Consider the following 17,091-nt stretch of genomic DNA (forward strand, 5'->3'; position numbering starts at 1 on the left):
TGAAGTTAGGGCAGTCTCAACTGCATGGACCACAGGTTCTTACCCCGTCTCATTCTCCTGCCTTGCTATGTAAAGGCTGCAGTGTTTTCATGGTTTGGGTGTGATAAATAGATATGATCAGGGCTCTTCTCGCATGTGTTGGCCAGACACAACCGCTCAAACCAGCCATGAAACAGAACAGGCCAACCAAAGCTTTTGGAGGACCAGTATGAGATTTCATGTCCAAGTTACAATCTCCCAAAGCTCTGGCTGGAACATCTCTCTCCATCACACTTGGGCCCTTCCAGCACCACAAATAAAGCCACATTGAGTGAGCATATTCAAGATAATCCCTGGGTTTATCTGGTGTGGGAGAAATCCTGCAACACCTCCTGAGCCCATGGAGGAGGCTGCAGCTGCCCCTTGCTTTGGGTCAAAATCCTGCTGGATTTGACCCTTGCCGAGCCACACGTGGTGGAAAAGCCTCGTTGCTTTACAACTCTCCCCTTGACATCCTCCAGAGTCCCCATAGTTGTGTGTGTTGTGTTGTTAATGTCAGTTCTTTTTGTTTCCTCCTTATTTTGTTCCTTAACTTTTGTTTGTCCAAACAAAACCCTTAGAACATCTCATGGCCATTTCCACCTATTTAAAGAGGATCACACTGGCAGGAAGGCTGGCAGTGGCGGAGACTTTGTTCTTGTTTTGCATCTCAGTGAGAGCCAGCTCGCAGAGGTCACTGTCCCTGGTGGCCCTTGCAGCGAAGCCAGCTGAAGTTAGCAAATCTGAGCCCTGAAAGCTCTGCACGTCCCTAGTGAGGGCTCCAAGCCCTGATGTCAAAGTGCAAGTGAAACGGTTCATGCTGCTGAGTGCTTTTATTAGGGAGGAAAACAAACTATCTCTAACCCTGGCTGCCTTTAGCCTGTAAAAACCTGCTGAGCCAGTGGTGTGAGAGCCCCCGTTCTGATTCATCTGTGTCCTGGATGTGTGTGTGTTACGCTGCTGATCTGAGAGGCAAGAAACTGGTAACTGGAAGGGACTTTTGCCTCCTCGGGAACCTGGGAGCAGCGGAAGGAAATGAGTAAGGGGAAAGAATTGAAAATTCCTTTTGGGGGGAAATTTTGGTTTGTTTTTCTAAGGTCTTGCTGTGCGGGTTTTTGACCTTTCTGCCTGGTGTGAAGGCTACTGGCCTTTAAAAGCTGATGAAAGGAAGGGGGGGGTATTTAAGTGCAATAAGCCACTTCAGATACTGCTCCCCCCAGTCAGGCCGTAACCCCCGAAGGAGAAAAGCACATGTGTGTGAGTTTATGTCTCCTACAGGCTTCCATTTAAACCCTTAAATGAAAAGCAAAGCATGTGCTAAAGACTTTGCAGTTAATAGAGATCTGGAAAAAGCTCTATTAATAGTGCAAGGGGTCATTATATATTTAATGGAGGCCATCCTCTGTTTGACTTGTGCTCAAGTTAAATGTTCTGACTCTGCTAAATGGCTCTGGTGGATGAGCTCCCTTCCTTAATGATGACCATTAAGCCATGCAAGTGGTGCCAGATGTTGCAGAGGTGGAGCCTTGCCCATGCAGCTCCTAATAAGATGTGTAGAAGATGCATTAGGGATGCTCTAATGTCACTGTCCCTTTGGGTCTCTCCCCATGACACATTAGTGGTTTTATTGTGACCTTGATTTAACACCGCAGAGAGTTTGATTCAAGAGGCTCCTGTTAAACTGAGCACTGAGAGTTTTGCATAGAGCTGGTGCTCAGTAAGCAGTGTTGCCTACTTTTCTGGCTTCTTCAGAGAGCTTCAGCATGTTTAATTGCTATTTGCTTTAGCAGTCCAAGAATTGACCTTGGCTCGTGGTCAGAGATAAGAGGTGCTGAAACATCCAAGGTGGGAAGTTGCAGAACCCCCAGCAAGGTACACATGGTGTTCACGTTAACATATATTGAGAGAGTCCTCTTTATCCGTACCCTCAGTTGTAGATGGAACTGGTGGCAGTCTTTACATGGTGGCAAACTTTACATGGCAAAATGTGCCATGGCTGTTATATAGCCAAAAAAAAAGAGACTTTCTGAAGGTAACAGCTCAGTTCCCTGGCCAACCCAAAGCAAATGAAACATGGTTTGTATGGGTTATACATGACACTGTCGATATTGCTGGCTGATGTGTGCATTTGCTTGTCCAGCCCAGGGCAACCATTTTTATATACATCTCTGCATTATTTACTCTCATAGAGACCTAATGTATTTATCATTTTCTCACCATGTCTGTTACCCTCTGTGTTTTTCTCTCTCTTCTCAGGTGTTCTGTGTCTCAGATCTGAGCTCTATCCCATCAGCCTTTGTACTAACAGTCTCTGAGGCTCCTGGTTTACCCATAACGCATCCTTTTTTCTTTCACTTCTCTATTTCACCAAAACGTCTTCCTAAACCTACAAATCTTCCTACAGGCACTTTTTAATTTACCCTTTGAACTTTGACATTACTACACCAACTTAATTCTTCCTTTGAAGGACTCTTGTTAGTAAATGCATGGAGGTCTCGTGTTTGGACTCTTGTCTGAAAAGTTCATATTGTTTGCTTTTGTATATGAAGACTCCTCAAGTCTCTGCTTTTACTGGTGAGACACTTGCTGTAGCCTTGCGGCTTTCACCCCACTGCAGAAGAGTGCTGACAATGTTTGGTTCCTACGTTACAACAGATACCCCAACCGCCAAAATGGCCTTGAGACCACTCACGAGGATAGTTTTTGGCGTGTTTTTGGAGAAGCTTTGGAGGATTTGGAAACATGCGGCCAGTCTGAGCTTTTGAGGGAGATTGAGGTAAATCCCTTTCTGAATTTGCTGCTGATCCCATTGCTTTGCTCTCCACCTGAATGTTAGACTGTTTCCCCAGATCTGTTAACTGCCCGTGGCATCCCTGTGCTGCCGGTGGTGTGAAGAAGGGTTTGAGGTTAATCTCAGTTTGTGCTAATGGATAACTATGTCTCATTAGATAGTTGCTTGCACGCACTTTCCCCCTGAGCCGATGACTTACCCACCAGGAACTCCAAGCTCCTTTTGCAAACCATTGCCGGCCAACAATCTTCACATGACTGTTGGCAAACCTTCCCTATCAGACGGTAAATAAACCCTCTGCTTGGGAAGATGTTGTGTGTCCAAAGCAATTAAAGGCTAAGCAAAAGGAGCCCCCTTTAGCCCTGCTGGGACTGAAGCCTTGGCTTACTTCAAATGTAGCCTGGCCCAACATATATCTTGCATTCAGCTGTCACTCTGCCGGAAACTCTTTCAGTGAAATAGGTAATTGGAAGCTTTTCAGCTGGGCTTCCCCATGGAAAAATCTGAGAAAGCAATTGCTTCCTGCAGAAATAAAGGTGTTTCCTCTCTTCACAAGCCACTTTCTCTTTTCTTTATCCAAAATGCTTCGGAGGTCATGTTATTGTGTCCGGTTATAGGATAAGGAGCCTGGATTTCTAGGGTGTGTGATGCAAATAAAGGCCTCCCTCAAGACTGTGGAGCAGCAGGAAGCAAACCTGCCCAGCAGGATGGGACCTGTGCTGCCCCCTCCCTGACTCAGCTCCTGCAGCCCAAAAGAAGGAGCAGGACCCCATGAGCTTATCTCTCCCCTTGCCTTCTGTGTGCCAAGGACCGGAGAGAGCTTGCTGGGTCGTGCCCTCCATCACCCCCGGTGGGGCTGTGTTATGCACAGTTGCATCTCTCAAGCTTCAGAGAGAAAAAGGCAATTTCTGAATAAGTGGAGGTGGAAAAGGGAAGTCCTGTTTTGGTCTACGTGGTGACAAAGGACTTGCTAATTGTTCTTTCCTCCTTGATCCTTAGCAACTGTAAGTGGGGGAGGAAATCTCAAGTAAATTCATTGTGTTGAAACACAAACCCCTGTATTTATTATCTTAACTGCTTAAGAAAGTGCTGATTTGAAAAAAGACCAAACCAACACAACAAACCCCACAAACTGTAACTTCTTCCTCTAATCACTTGTTTCCTGGACCTGAATGTATGGAGAAATGAGTTCAGCTGCTCTCAACCTTGCTGAACTGCTGTTGAATGCTTAAGGAAAAGGTACCCCTCTGAAATGGTGCATAGCTGTTTCTCTTCTACATAATGGCTGGCACCTAAATGTGAAAGAGGGGATTTGTTGGACTGTGAAATGCCAGATTGGAGAAAATATCCTTGTGCCCAATCCCTTTCATTTTCCAGGGATCCATAGTGCAGAGATGCTGTTTCAAGGCTTTGGAGCTGTGACAGTTACAGCAATGCTTTAAAAAAGTAAAACAATGAGAGTCATTCAAGATGACCCAAGATAGCCTGGAAATGGGTTCACACACAGTAGCAATCCACTTTGAGACTGTGGGGTGTGGGTAGAAACAGGCTTTTCCCAGTACGTCTAGGGGAGCACATGTCCCTGCTTTGCTTTGAGGGCAACCAAGACATGGGGAAAAACAATGCAGGGCAGGCACAGGCTGGAGAAGCCTGCAATTGCCCTTTCTGCTGCTTGCCCTTAAGCCAAAGCACCCAGCAAATTGTTTATGATGCTGCAAGGAGTATTTCAATACCTTGAAGGTAGGGAAGGAGGTGAATGCTCCTGGGTACTGGCTGGTTATGGCATCTACAGGGTGTGAGGGAGGACAGCAGCACAACGTGCAAAGACCTTTCTGTCTCCTCACTGGCTCTGCTGGGCTGGTGTTGGTACAGCATGGCACAGCACCCTGGGGTGTGTTGAGGCTGCCTGAGGTCACTGAACAAACAGCCCCTGGTTGGCCGTGATGATGTTTTGTTAATCTGTGTCTCAATATGGGGTAAGTCCACGTCCTTCCAGCATGTAGCAGGTGTTGGGGTTTTGGCCAAACTCAAACTGGTTACGTCATTTTTGTGTGAAGACCTGAAAAGTGCAAAGCTAAAAGGTTGTGTTTGGGAATAGGGTGGGGAGTCGTGGCATTTTCATCCTGCCACCACAGTTTGCTTTGTTTGCCTTTGTTCCAGCTTGAAGCAAAGAGCTGGAGGGCCTTCATGAGAGATTTAGTCGGATGCTGTTTACCCCATGCACAGGAGCAGTTGCTCTTTGACTTGTCAAGTTTAACACTGCAGAATTCTGCTGTCTGCTCCCTACCTTTCCTTTTTTTTCCCCTTCTACCTTTTGAGGTTTAATGGGACTGCAGACCCTTGGAGCCTAAACTCCAAAATGACAGTTTTCATTACGCTGTTTAAATGGACTCTGTGACCTGGAGCCAGTTGAGGTTCCACAGACTGGATTCTTGACTCCTGCGTTAGCTTTGATCAATGTAATCTCATTAGCGAAAAGCATTGCCAAATGGAGTAGAATCTACTTAGGGCCATCTTTTAATGGATGTTATCAGGGATGACCAGGCTTAAATACTACTTAATTTCATATTTTTAACTCAGTTTTCCTCAGTGACAGCTCCCATTTACTGACAGATAAAATCCTAATTTCTCTACTGAATTGGTCTCAGTGGAGTCCAAGCTATTGCTTCCTCTGGGCCATTGCCAGCCCTGTGTGAGCTGCAGCCTGCAGGGTAGGCTGGAGAGGAGCCCAGCAAACACTGGAGACCCCTGAGACTGGGACGTTCATCCTTGAGTACCAAGAAGTTTCCTGTACAAGATGAGGCCTATCTGGCCCTGTTTGTGTAGAAGGGGTCATCAGAAGATAAGGAGACGCTTCACAGATTCTTCCTTCTGAAATGAAGCTCCATGTTTCTGTGGCGAGCAAACAGTAGGTCAGTGATAGACGTGGCAGCCATCTCCTGAGGTCTGGAAATGGCTTTTATAGCCAACTGGAAGAGCTTGTTGGTACTTATTTCTGATTCATGAGAGGAGTGGTGCCACCCTGTTGGTGTCTCTGCTGCTTTTGTTGCCGCGTGGTCCATCTCTTCCCACTGCTGGCTCAGCTGAGTGACTTTGTGCCCTTACCCTACAGGCATCCATCATGACAGGGAGTGTGCACAACCTGGGCTTGGACAGCAGCAAGCTGCTCCTGGACTCTGTCAACCCATCGGGACTGAGCCCGTTGAGGAAGGCAAACGCCAGCTGTGAGGATGGACAGACTGAGAGCAGCAGCTCCCCTGCCAAGAAGAACGAGAGGAACCTGGATGTGAAGAAGATCGAGAAGGAGATGCAGGAAATCATGTCCCCTACCCCCCTCGAGTTTCACAAGGTTTGTGTTGCCAAGGGTTGCTCTTGCTGTGGCACTGCAGTACCTCGGCGGTTACGGCTGTAGAAGCTTTGAACCTTGTAGAGGATTTCCTTTGTTTGGAGAACCCCCTGAAAATGTTCCTTGTTAAAGCTGGCCCCCACCAAGGTCTGCAGCAAAGGTTTCCAGAGGGTCGTCTGAAGATGAAGGGGGTCTCTTCAGAACGGCAGGGGGGTTGGAACTAGATGATCTTAAGGTCCTTTCCAACCCTAACTATTCTATGATTCTATGATTTAGCTGCCATGCTTCAGCAGGGTTCAAATCTGTGCTTTCCTCTTTCCCTTTATTAGATGAGATTTCCAGGTCCTTGTGTTCTGGAGTTCATTAATTGGTACTACAGATACAAGCAAGAAAGCTCAAAGTATGGCCCTGTGGAGACCCATCAACCTTTTTCCAGTTCAGTAGGGCACGTTTTATATAATAAATAACTTAAAAATAACTTTTCCCCCCTCCCTTCCGCTCCATTCCAGCCTTTCCTGAAGGCGTGCTCTTCAGCAACGGGATGCTTGTTTGAATTCAGTACCCAGCTGAACATAGCCAGTTTAAGCATGGTGCAAGGCAGCAGTAATTCAGAAAACGAATTAAGTGTAGAAGCTGCTGATGCAGAATGCAAGCAGGGGAGGAAGCTGGAGAGGTTTCAAAACATTTGCCTGTCTTTTTCTTTCCTAGTGTGACTTCAGAGTGAAACCTGCAGTTATGGCAGCTGGAAAAAACAGCTTTTGATGTTTGATCTGCTCTTGTCCTTCAGGGCACGGCAAATGTGTCTTTAAATGAAACTCCTTCGTACCTGAAGGAGGGAGCTGTGTAATTAGGCATGGTATAGGGTGACTCTTCCTTCTGCTGGAGCACCTTGTGTTGACTGGTTTTGCAGATGAGGTTGAGGCCAGGAGGGCTGCTCCTGTGCATCATCCTGGGCACTGTCCTTCCCAAGGACTGCACATCCATGAGGCTCATCCAGCCAAGAGCACAGTGATGGAGTTAGAGCCCCATGGAAGAGTTGCACTTCTACTTTATGGGAGGCAATGGGAGATTTTGGTGGTGTTGGGGGATGAGTTGTTCTTGGCTGCCAGTGTTAGCTATAGCAAGATACACTTCCAGCTCCTCTAGACAAGGCCAAAGCATGACGTGCTCAAGGGAAGGGTGATGAGATTACCCATTTCTTGTCCTCAGTACTTCAGCACTTATTGATAGGAATTTTCTGAAAAGAACAGGGAAGTTTAGATGTTCCTGCTGAGTGATGTGTTCAGAACAAGCTGTCTTTGCATTTGGCACACTACACTGAAATTCCCTCTTAACATGTTGGATTTTCATGTCCTGTGGCGTACACGGAGGTTGCACAGCATAACCTGGGCTAGGGAAGGTGATGCTCTATTAATAACACTTGGTTTGCTGCTCTTTGGATGAAATACAGCAGCTCTCTGTGTTACACTGCCTGTGTTTCCTTCCACATGCAAAGGAGAAGGACTGCTGTGTGGCTGGTTTTATGCCAGTCACCCAAGCACTTCTCCATGTGATCTACCAAAGATGGTGGTGTCTGGTAAATAAGGCTCAATCTGTTTTACCTCCTCCTTCCTCTGGTGCATTAAAACTTGTGTTTTCTGTTTCTGCCCCTCCAGATGACACTCCACAAAGACCCAGAGAGCGAAGACTTTGGATTCAGTGTGTCGGATGGCTTGTTAGAAAAAGGTGTCTATGTAAATATGGTCCGTCCGGATGGGCCAGCAGATCAGTGTGGCCTCAAGCCATATGACAGAGTGCTTCAGGTAATAAATGCAAAATGCAGTTCTGGAGGCTGGGACGGAGTGAATGAGTGGCTGAGAGGAAGAGAGAAGTGAGACCCATCCATGGCAGCACTAACTTTAATGAAAGGTAACAGTTAGCCAACTAGGTGAGCTCTTAGCCACCAAGCACTCAATGAGACCTGTGTTTTATAATGAGACATCACTAGGTGATACCCCTAGGTTACACCTCCTCCAGGACACTGCGTGTCCTGGCACTGGCCTTTTTGAGCTTGAGGAGCTCAAAACAGCCAAAAAGGTGTGATGCTTCCTCTCTTCACCCTTGGTCCTTTTACTGTCATGTAAGAGGGTGGTTTTTGGATGAACTAAGCTGTATTGACCAATGTGTTTCTGTGAAGCCCCATGTGGAGGAGCCAAGTGGTGTTCATAAGGTTCTGTGCATGCCTTTGACAGCTAAAAGAGTTTTCTAGGAAGCAAAGTGTTTTTCGTGGATATTTTCCTTTGAAAGATGCTTGAACTGGAACAGCTGATGTAGAACCAGAATAAAAGCTCTGCTCACAAGCAGTCTGTAATAAATATGACTGGAGCATATCAGACTACTGGAGGGACAGTAAGAGCATGGTGAGTTTTGGAGGTTGGAGAGGAGCTTTACATGGATGAAAACCAACTATTCTTGCTTTGGGGCAACTCAAACAGCAACTGAGAAAGTGGAAAACCTTCCCCCATTGGGAAATGCAGATATTGTGACCATGTTTGGGAACACTCAGATGTTCAGTTTTACTGATTTCTAGGTGGGGGTTGTCAGCAGTAGGATTAGAGCCAATAAATTATGTACATCAGGTAACTGGAGGACTCGCAGCGCTGCGGGGAACCTTGTTTAAGCTTGTTATGGTCTCTAGCCAGTTGGCTGCTATACAATTATTCCTTCTCGGCTTCAAATAAAAGATGGTGCAAGAATGAACAAGCAGCTAATTAGGCTCTGGGCTGCCTTTCTGTTGAATGTTGGATGTGTCGCTTTCTTACGAGTGCCAAGGGCTCTGGGAGGTGTGCCCGAAATCCTAAACAGAGCAGCATGAAGACTTTCAACACCCCCCTTCCACATGCTGAGCTGCACGGCTTACACCTACAAGAAGACAAGGCAATTGGCATCGTGTTGACATGTGGAGTTGTGATTGAGGGCTTGCAGACCTGGTTCAGGCGACTGCCGTCAAGAAGTACAGAGAGGCATTGCTGAGGAGGCTTCATGGGGCTGCTGATTATGGGCATGATGATGTGCATGAAGGCCAGTCAAACGCCTCGTCCCTGCTCTAACAACCCTATGGATGGATTAGCTGGAGCACGGCATTGCACTAATGGCATTTCTGCCCTGGAACTGCTTGGCTGGCATAGTCCAAAGGCAGAGCACGCTGGTGGCTTGTCTGTCCTTGTCTGTATGTGGTCTAGAACTTCTCCTTAGTTACTACGCTGTAAGAAGCATTATTGAGGTCAACTGTGTGGACACCAGTTAGGGCAGGGGGACACTGCTACCATCACAGAGCCCAGCTCCATTGGCATACACTAATGCTGGGAAAGGGTTTTGGATTGAAGGGTTGCATGGACCCGTTCAGCCCTTACCCAGAGAAGGAAGCAACGCGTGGCCCCAGGGGTTACATTTACTCCAAAGGTGGGTGGGAAATTCCTTTCTCCCTTCCCTGCTTCCCTTCCCTGTGTTGTTTGCCAGCCCCCTCCAACCAGGAGCTGTCATGGCACCAAGCCCAAGTGCTCTGGCAGATGCAGGTGACAGAGCTGGGGTGGCTCTTGCAGATGACCCAGCCTAGAAATGTGCCTGAAGGTCTGCAAGTGACAGTAGTAGAAGTGCTTTCACTGCTGAAGCCTGCAGAGAGAGTCTACAGCCGCCTTCTGAGCCCTGTTCAGTACAGTCTCAATTTACTGCTGGCTGAGCTGGGAAGTGGTTGGCAGAAGCCTCATGGTCTGAGCTGTGTTAGTTTTCTTGGCACTGAGCACCCTGCATCACAGAGTTAAGGGCAGTAAAAGCCATGATGGCAAAACAGGGAAATTGGCATCCTTTCTCCTACAGGCTTGTATTGGAGAACTGGTTTTGAGCCTTGTAGTGTTTAATACTGGTCATACTGCTCCAGACACTGGGGTCAGGGTTTATGCCTGATCCAGACTTCATTTTCTCCTTCCTTCTACCAGTTACTGCATCATTGCTCGGCTAAGGAAGGATGTGCTCAGCCTGAAGGGCTGGCCCTCTTTGCTCTGAGCTTGGAATCAGGGCTGTGTGTTTTCACCAACCTTGCCATTTCTGACTAACAAACGTGGTCTTTCTGTTGTTCCTCCCCATGGCACATCCTAAACCCATCCCGGCAGGTAAACCGCATCCGAACGAGAGACTTTGACTGCTGTCTGGCTGTTCCCCTGATTTCGGAGGCTGGAGATAAGCTGGACCTGGTGATTAGCCGGAACCCCTTGGCACTGGCTGCCAATACTCCCCAGGAGGGGACCAGAGAGCTGCCAACACAGGTAGCCCACGGTACCGAAGTCAAGGCGAGCATCCAGACCCTCTGAGCAGCAGGAGCAGAGGATGCCCAGGGCCTCCGCTGAGCCAGTGTGGTATTTGGGGTGTTTTTCCTGTTTTTTGCACTGGTATTTGTAAATGCTGTGTGTACCATAACCTGCAGGTAGGGAGGTGGGTCTTCAGACCACCAAATAGTGCTGGGAAGGTCGGAACTGGGTGCGTATCTCGGGCCACAGGCAGTGATAGGGAGAGCTGCTGGTGGGAGGAAGGAGCATCCACAGCCAGCCCCATGGCACTAGGGTCTGCGGGGTCCTGCCTCCAACATCCTCCTCGCTTGGAGGGCCTTGGCCATCCTATAAACACACATGGTGCTATTTTCTTTCTTGTTTGCTTGGTTAATCGCATACAGCAAGACTGAAACGCCTTTTCTGTTGTGCTCCATCCTTTAAACACTCCTGATTGATAAATCGATTTCTGCATCCCCTTGCACTCCCAGCGCAGGGCCAGGGAGAGCCCTGTTGAAAAGACATTTCAAAATGTGCTTTAGAGTGGTGATGCAATTCTGGTTCAAAACTTAGTATTTGCAGCTGCCTCTTGCCACCCCTTGTCCATGCTCCCCACCAGGGTTGGCTCACCCTGCAGTGGGATGAAGCACCTCATACTGCTACCAGTTCTCATGAGTGATGTGGTTTCCTGTGCTTGGAGTAGTTACTAGAGAGCAGAAGGCCATAGTCAAGTCTAAAAGCCTTGAATTACCTGCCCAAATCCCCATCCACCTCATTTCTCTGGGCTTGATGGAGCTCTCTCTTGCTTGCAAACCTGGCCTGTGCCCACAAGTGAATAGCTTGAGGAACAGTGATCTTCCCAGGGCTGCCCCTGATGTTTCGAGTTAATATAACCTCATTGTCTCCTATCAGGCAGTGGCATGAGAAGCCCTTCACTAGATGGAGGTTGTATCGCGTGTCCTGTGTGGGCTTGGGCTGTCTGTGTGCCCACATGGATTTGACTGCTCGTCCCTGGTCCACCCCCCTTTGCCTGTTGCTGGCCTTCCCGTGGCTTTGCAAGCATGATGCCCCATGGTCGCTCTCCTGTTCCCTCCCAAGAGCCCCCAGCCCTATGGGGAAGAGGGGCCACGATGTCTGCATCGGTGTCCTCATCCGCCTGCCACCTTTCACATATTAGCACTTTATGATGCAACGTATCAGGGTGTTTCTTCCAGACACGTACCCGGCCCCATCCAGCTAGTTGTCGTTGTAGCCATTTTCTCTTGGAGTATGCAATATCCCATACCATTGCTGCCACTACTAGATAATGTGCCATAATTGATACTGTGGAGCATTGACAGTGCAGCCGAAAGTGGTTTTATATGCAATATTCTGAGCAGTGGAAGCTCTCATAGGTTTTTAATGAAGACTTTTATTAAAGGCTTTAAAAAAAAAAAAACAAACAAAAGAAAAGAAAAAAAGAGGAAGAAAAACTTGGTCCTTGTATCCCTTCCTATGCATTTTGAATGATATGAAGATGAACTGCATTACTTAAATGTGTATTTTTATCCATATATTAGAGTGTATTCCTTGTAAAGTATTTTTATATGCTGATTTTTCTTATGTATCTATGAAAGCACAATATTTAAAAGTACAGCATTTCAAAGAATATTTTAGTCCTGTTTTGGACCTCTTTGTAAATCTCTGTATTTAAATGGGATTGCAATGACTTTGACTTTCTTTTCTTTTTCTTTTTTTTTAATTAAATAAAAGCAAATGAAATGCATTTGGTTTGGGCTTTCTCTTTCAGCTGGAGGATGATTTGCTGTAGCCAGATTAACATAGAATCACAGAAGGGCTGGCAGGGACATGAAGTTTATCCATTTCCAACCCCCTGCAACAAGCAGGGACACCTTCCACTAGACCAGGTTGCTCAAATGACCCCACCTCTGAAACCAGACATCCAAAGGTTTGACTGCTGTGAGCGTAGTTCCTTGTGTCCCTACACTGAGAATGTCCTTTGCTCTTGCAAAGGGCTTTAGGACACCCCTATGGTCCCAGCACGGGCAGCGCAGGCTGGGATGCTGCCCGGATAAGGCCATAGGGAATATCCACTCACTGGCAAGGGAAGAGTGCACTCTTCATGGCCAAGTGGGTTATGCCTGAGCATGGTATGGAAACGCTCCTGGTTAGACCTGTGGAATCACTGCCACGTAAACAAGCTTTATCCTCCCATCTCTGGCCGCCCTCCTGGGGCGCGGGCTTCAGAGCAAAGCCCTTCGCACGCTTGGCACCGGGCACCTGCCAAAGGCGTGCGGAGCCAAGCGAGGCTGAACGGGCGCCCATGCAACGTGACTGTGCACCAGGTACAAGGTCAGCACGGTGCTGCTCCTCTGGTATGCGCTGCCCTGTCCTCCTCATGTCACCTTGGGGCCCACGGACCAAGGGAGCTGGGTACAGCCATGGGTAGGTGACAGCCGCCCAAGGCAGGTAGATGAAACCCTTTGGCAGCAGTTTGTGGCATTTATGGCTTTTTGAATTATTTTCACTCTAATTATTTAATTTTGAATTCTTAACTTGAATTATTTTCACTCTGATTATTTAATTCTGAATTCTTAACTTTCTGAATAATGTATTTTAACCTGAGTTAAAACAGTTTAAACAGTTGTTGTCTGTGCTGCTATCAGGCTGCTCAGACCAGGCGCTGCAGGCTTTGCCTACCTTAAATCAGAGCTTAAGGAAAGGCCTCTCTGGTTTAACCTTCGTCTCTTTGACTGATAGGGCATCACTGAGCCTGAAACAACCAGGAAAGTAACTGGGGTTTGGTTTGCCTTTCTTTCTATTGGGTTTTACTAATGTGTTTCAAGCCCCATCATAGTTGTGCCATGCAGCCAAGATGCTACAGACTTTGGGATGGGCTGAGATGAGGCAGCTCATACATATATATTTATGTGTGTGTGTATACACACACACACACATATATATATACACACATGTATATACACACACACACATATATATATACACACACATACACACACACGTATACATATGTATATATTGTGTATATATATATATACACCCCCCCCCTCCAAATATATATCTATATATATTTAAGGACAAGAAAACCCCAAACCAACAACCCCACAGCAAAAAATAGGTTTAATGGGAGAAATGAACTACTCAAAGACCAGGAAAAAAGCATCCAAATGCGTAGCAGGTTTATAAAGTAAAGTTTTATTTTCAGTTATAAGGTGATTACAAACTCATCTAAAAAAGCAAAGATGACTTAAAAATATCCATATACATTTTATTTATCTAAAAAGCAAAAACAGAAACTGCAAAATACAAACATTTACCATATACACAAAGGCTGGGGGGGGGGATGTTTAGGATTAAATTACACTCCAGGATTGGTTTGGTTTGTTTTTTTTTCAAATACAAATATTCCATTTTGGAACACACACAGAAAAAAAGGAAAAAAAAAAGGTTTTAAAAGGTTTTAAAAATATTTTTAAGGTTTTTTTATTAAAAAAAGTTCAATTACATTTTGGAGGAGGCCGTTGTTGCCGTGGCCTTCTCGCTGTATGTGCTACTCATCACGTTACTGTAGTCACAGTTGCTAGGAATTGAAATAAGAAAGAAATACGCCACTGGTTTATTGTAGCCAAATACATCAAACATGATGGACCACCTCTTACAATGTGAAGTCCCTGGCAATATCATCAGGTAACAATCACAACATTACACTGGGATAAAAACAACAGCCTATTGAACAACGAGCACTTCAGAACAGTACTGGGATGCTGTGGCACTGAGAGACCATCACTGGCTTCCAGGACAGGAGCAGATGACACACTCAACTTGCCCCCTCAGGTTTCTATGTCTTATTTTCAGTCTCTCAACAGGATTTTGCCACTGTTCTCTTTTTTTTTTTAATTATTATTATTATTTTTTTTTCTCTTATATATTGGAAAAAAAAAGAAATCTTTAAACATCTCAACTGCAGAAGCAGATTCAGAAACAATACGTATCGTGCCAACATGTACTACGCTACAAGACCGAAGCCTTCCCCACATATGCACGCACACAAAACTCTTAGCACAATCAAATTTCACTTAATTATGTTCCCCCCCCCCCCCCCTTATTTGTGACTCTTAAGCTGAGCCCTGATTTCCCTGTGCTGTAAATGGGGAAGTGAGCACCACAGTCCCACTTCGAAGCCCATGAGGAGGAAGCCTCCCACAAATGGCCCCTTTCTCTCTTGTCTCTAATTTACTTTACTCCTAAAGCTGTGAAGCTCCTGGCGATTAATTTCTGACACTTCACTAATTGATTGGTTCCAATTAGCCACAGCAGTGGTACAAAAAGGCTCTGCCCTTCAATACCAGCAATACCTGCAGGGTCACGCTCTTTTCCAGTTGCAGACCCCATCACTGAGGATTCCCACCTCTGATGGATAGAGATGGTGGAACGGGCTGATTTATTAATGTTTTCAACCTGCAAAATGCTGAGCTTGCCTCTTTCTTTGTGGTCAAATGGTCTCTTAAGCTTTTTCCGCTCTGGTTTTAGGACATGGGTAAACTGAAATCACCAATTCACACTGCCAACTGGAAAAGCAACACAAAAAGTTATTTTTTTACTGTTTTTGAACAGAAATTCAGATCTTTAATTATTATTAGTTCTCTTTTTTAAGTGGAGAAGCATTGTCCATGTACAGGTTTATTTTGGGCTGCCAGAAAAGAGCCATGATCCGGTGGGGATGCAAGGTTGGAATTGGACAGTTTTCCAGCTGGGACTGGGGCTGGTTATGCTCAAGTCTTTCCTGAGCAAGCTTTCCTATAAAGTCAAGTTGACCATTGATACCAATAGCAAATCTTTGTGACCAAAGCATGGAGCTCAGGGGGCCTCTTTTGCACTAGTTGATGTTTTTTAAGGTGTCAAGTGTTACCAAATCACCTGAATGCTTGCTTTCTTAAGCTTATCTTTGACTACAGGAAATAAAACAAGCTACTGGAGAGTCTGACAGGTCCTGACCTTTACTCATGCAAATACACAAATACACAACTACACGTCAATCCTAACCACAAGGCTTTGGATGCTGAGTTTGGAGAAAACAAGTCCAGGGCAGCTGCCTGATCCCACACCACATCCAGCCTCCCACACCAGGAGCCATGTGGCGCTTACAAGGAGCCAGGAACATTTTCACATTCAACCTTAAGGCTCCCTTGGAGGGGCACAGTCCAGGATTTAGTCACTACTTTCCGTCTTCCACAACCTCCAATTTAGGAAAGGCCGTTTGGACACCCTGGCAGGTTGGCTTTTTGCAGGCAAGTGGTGCCTAAACCTCAATCCTCATCCTAAACAGCTCCACAAGACTTAAACACACAATCTATAGCCTAAAAATAGCAGCAGTGTCCCCACTTGTGTGCATGCATACGAGGGTGGAAGAATTCATCTATTAATCTACTTAAACCACAGATTTATTTTCTCTTTACTGAAAGTGAGCAACTTCCATTGAATCTCCTTGGAAACGATGCCAGGGTCATCTTTCTTCCAAGTGTACGCGAGCTGCTGAACTAACTTGTCCACTCCATTCAATGCACAGCTTATTTAACATTTTATATACATTAAGCCTCCATGAGTGATCCGGCAGGGACCACGAGACGTGGAAGCTAATCATCAGTTAGTCAAAAACGTTCCGATCCTTCTCCCACGGATGGAGGTTTGCCATTGATGCAACACGCGGGAGCTGTGAACCCAAGTGTAACAAGCATGACCTCAACGAAACTGTATGAAGTCTCCTGAGCAAATAAAAACAGACTGAAAGAGGAGACTTGTAAAAGGCCTAGTGAATGGAAATGTCCATGTGTCTTCAGATCTACTGAATGCTGAGACAGAGAAGAGGAACCAGGAGTATCTGCAGTTGAGAAAGGAGGATGCACGCAGGACTGAAAATCACTGCAGAAGATGCTATCCTGATGGTGACATTAAAGGCTCTGCTGGTGGTTGTTGGGGTTTTTTTTGTGTTACAGCAACTGTAAGGCTGCGTCCTTTTTATTTTCCCCTTTCCTCTTTACCTCCTCTCCACAAGAACAGCAGCGAAAATCAGCTTTGCTGAGCCTCTTCAGCAGGCCATTCCCAACATCCCTCCACTCCAGGAGCTGCGCTGCTGCTGCAGGGTGACCGCCAGCATTGTTCTAGATGGCCAATACAGCTCCTAGGCTTTTGTGTTTTCATTTAGAGCACAAGAACAAATCCATTGTGGACCTACTATCTCACACTTTAAAGAGGACTTATCTAAGTGTGTGGATCTGTTTGGACCAGATGAAAAGGAAAGCTATGGATGAGGAGGGAAATGAGAACAGTAGCAACAATAAAAACCAGTTCTACTTATGAAACCATACTGCTTAAATACCGAAATACAAACTACTGGTAAAGTCCCTTACAATAGATGCTCATTCAGTAAGATCATAACTAGTGACAGGTGAACTGAAAACATTTGGAGAATTGAGAAAAGTAAGAAACAGGTTGGAGAATCCGGTGGGATAGACATTCCCCTTTACATTTCTACTGTCTCTGGATTTTAGTTCAGCTGGAAATAAACACTGCTGAAACTGCTGTTTTCAAGCCCAGAAGAACCCATGAATACAAAG

The 17,091-nt window shown here is 46.1% G+C and overlaps 1 protein-coding gene across 7 annotated transcripts in view; it reads left to right on the forward strand.

Annotated features, from left to right (window-relative positions):
- The window catches only part of GRIP2 (glutamate receptor interacting protein 2), a 239,420-nt gene extending 228,515 nt beyond the window's left edge, over positions 1-10,905 (forward strand). For 4 of the 7 annotated variants that reach the window (XM_057417663.1, XM_057417664.1, XM_057417666.1 and 1 more), the window contains exons 21-24: positions 2,674-2,794; positions 5,922-6,158; positions 7,811-7,957; positions 10,304-10,905. In XM_057417663.1, the coding sequence (XP_057273646.1) occupies positions 2,674-2,794; positions 5,922-6,158; positions 7,811-7,957; positions 10,304-10,501 (703 nt within the window). In that variant the 3' untranslated portion in view covers positions 10,502-10,905. Of the gene's footprint in view, positions 1-2,274; positions 2,795-5,921; positions 6,159-7,810; positions 8,064-10,303 lie in introns of those variants that run through there. The other 3 variants (XM_057417667.1, XM_057417669.1, XM_057417668.1) reach the window with 3 other exon arrangements.
- Positions 10,906-17,091: the final 6,186 nt, after the last annotated feature.

The sequence above is a fragment of the Pezoporus wallicus genome, unplaced genomic scaffold, assembly GCF_028554395.1.
Source record: "Pezoporus wallicus isolate ANWC-B61680 ecotype Strahan unplaced genomic scaffold, APGP_CSIRO_Pwel_v1 contig_8542, whole genome shotgun sequence".
NCBI lineage: Eukaryota > Metazoa > Chordata > Aves > Psittaciformes > Psittacidae > Pezoporus > Pezoporus wallicus.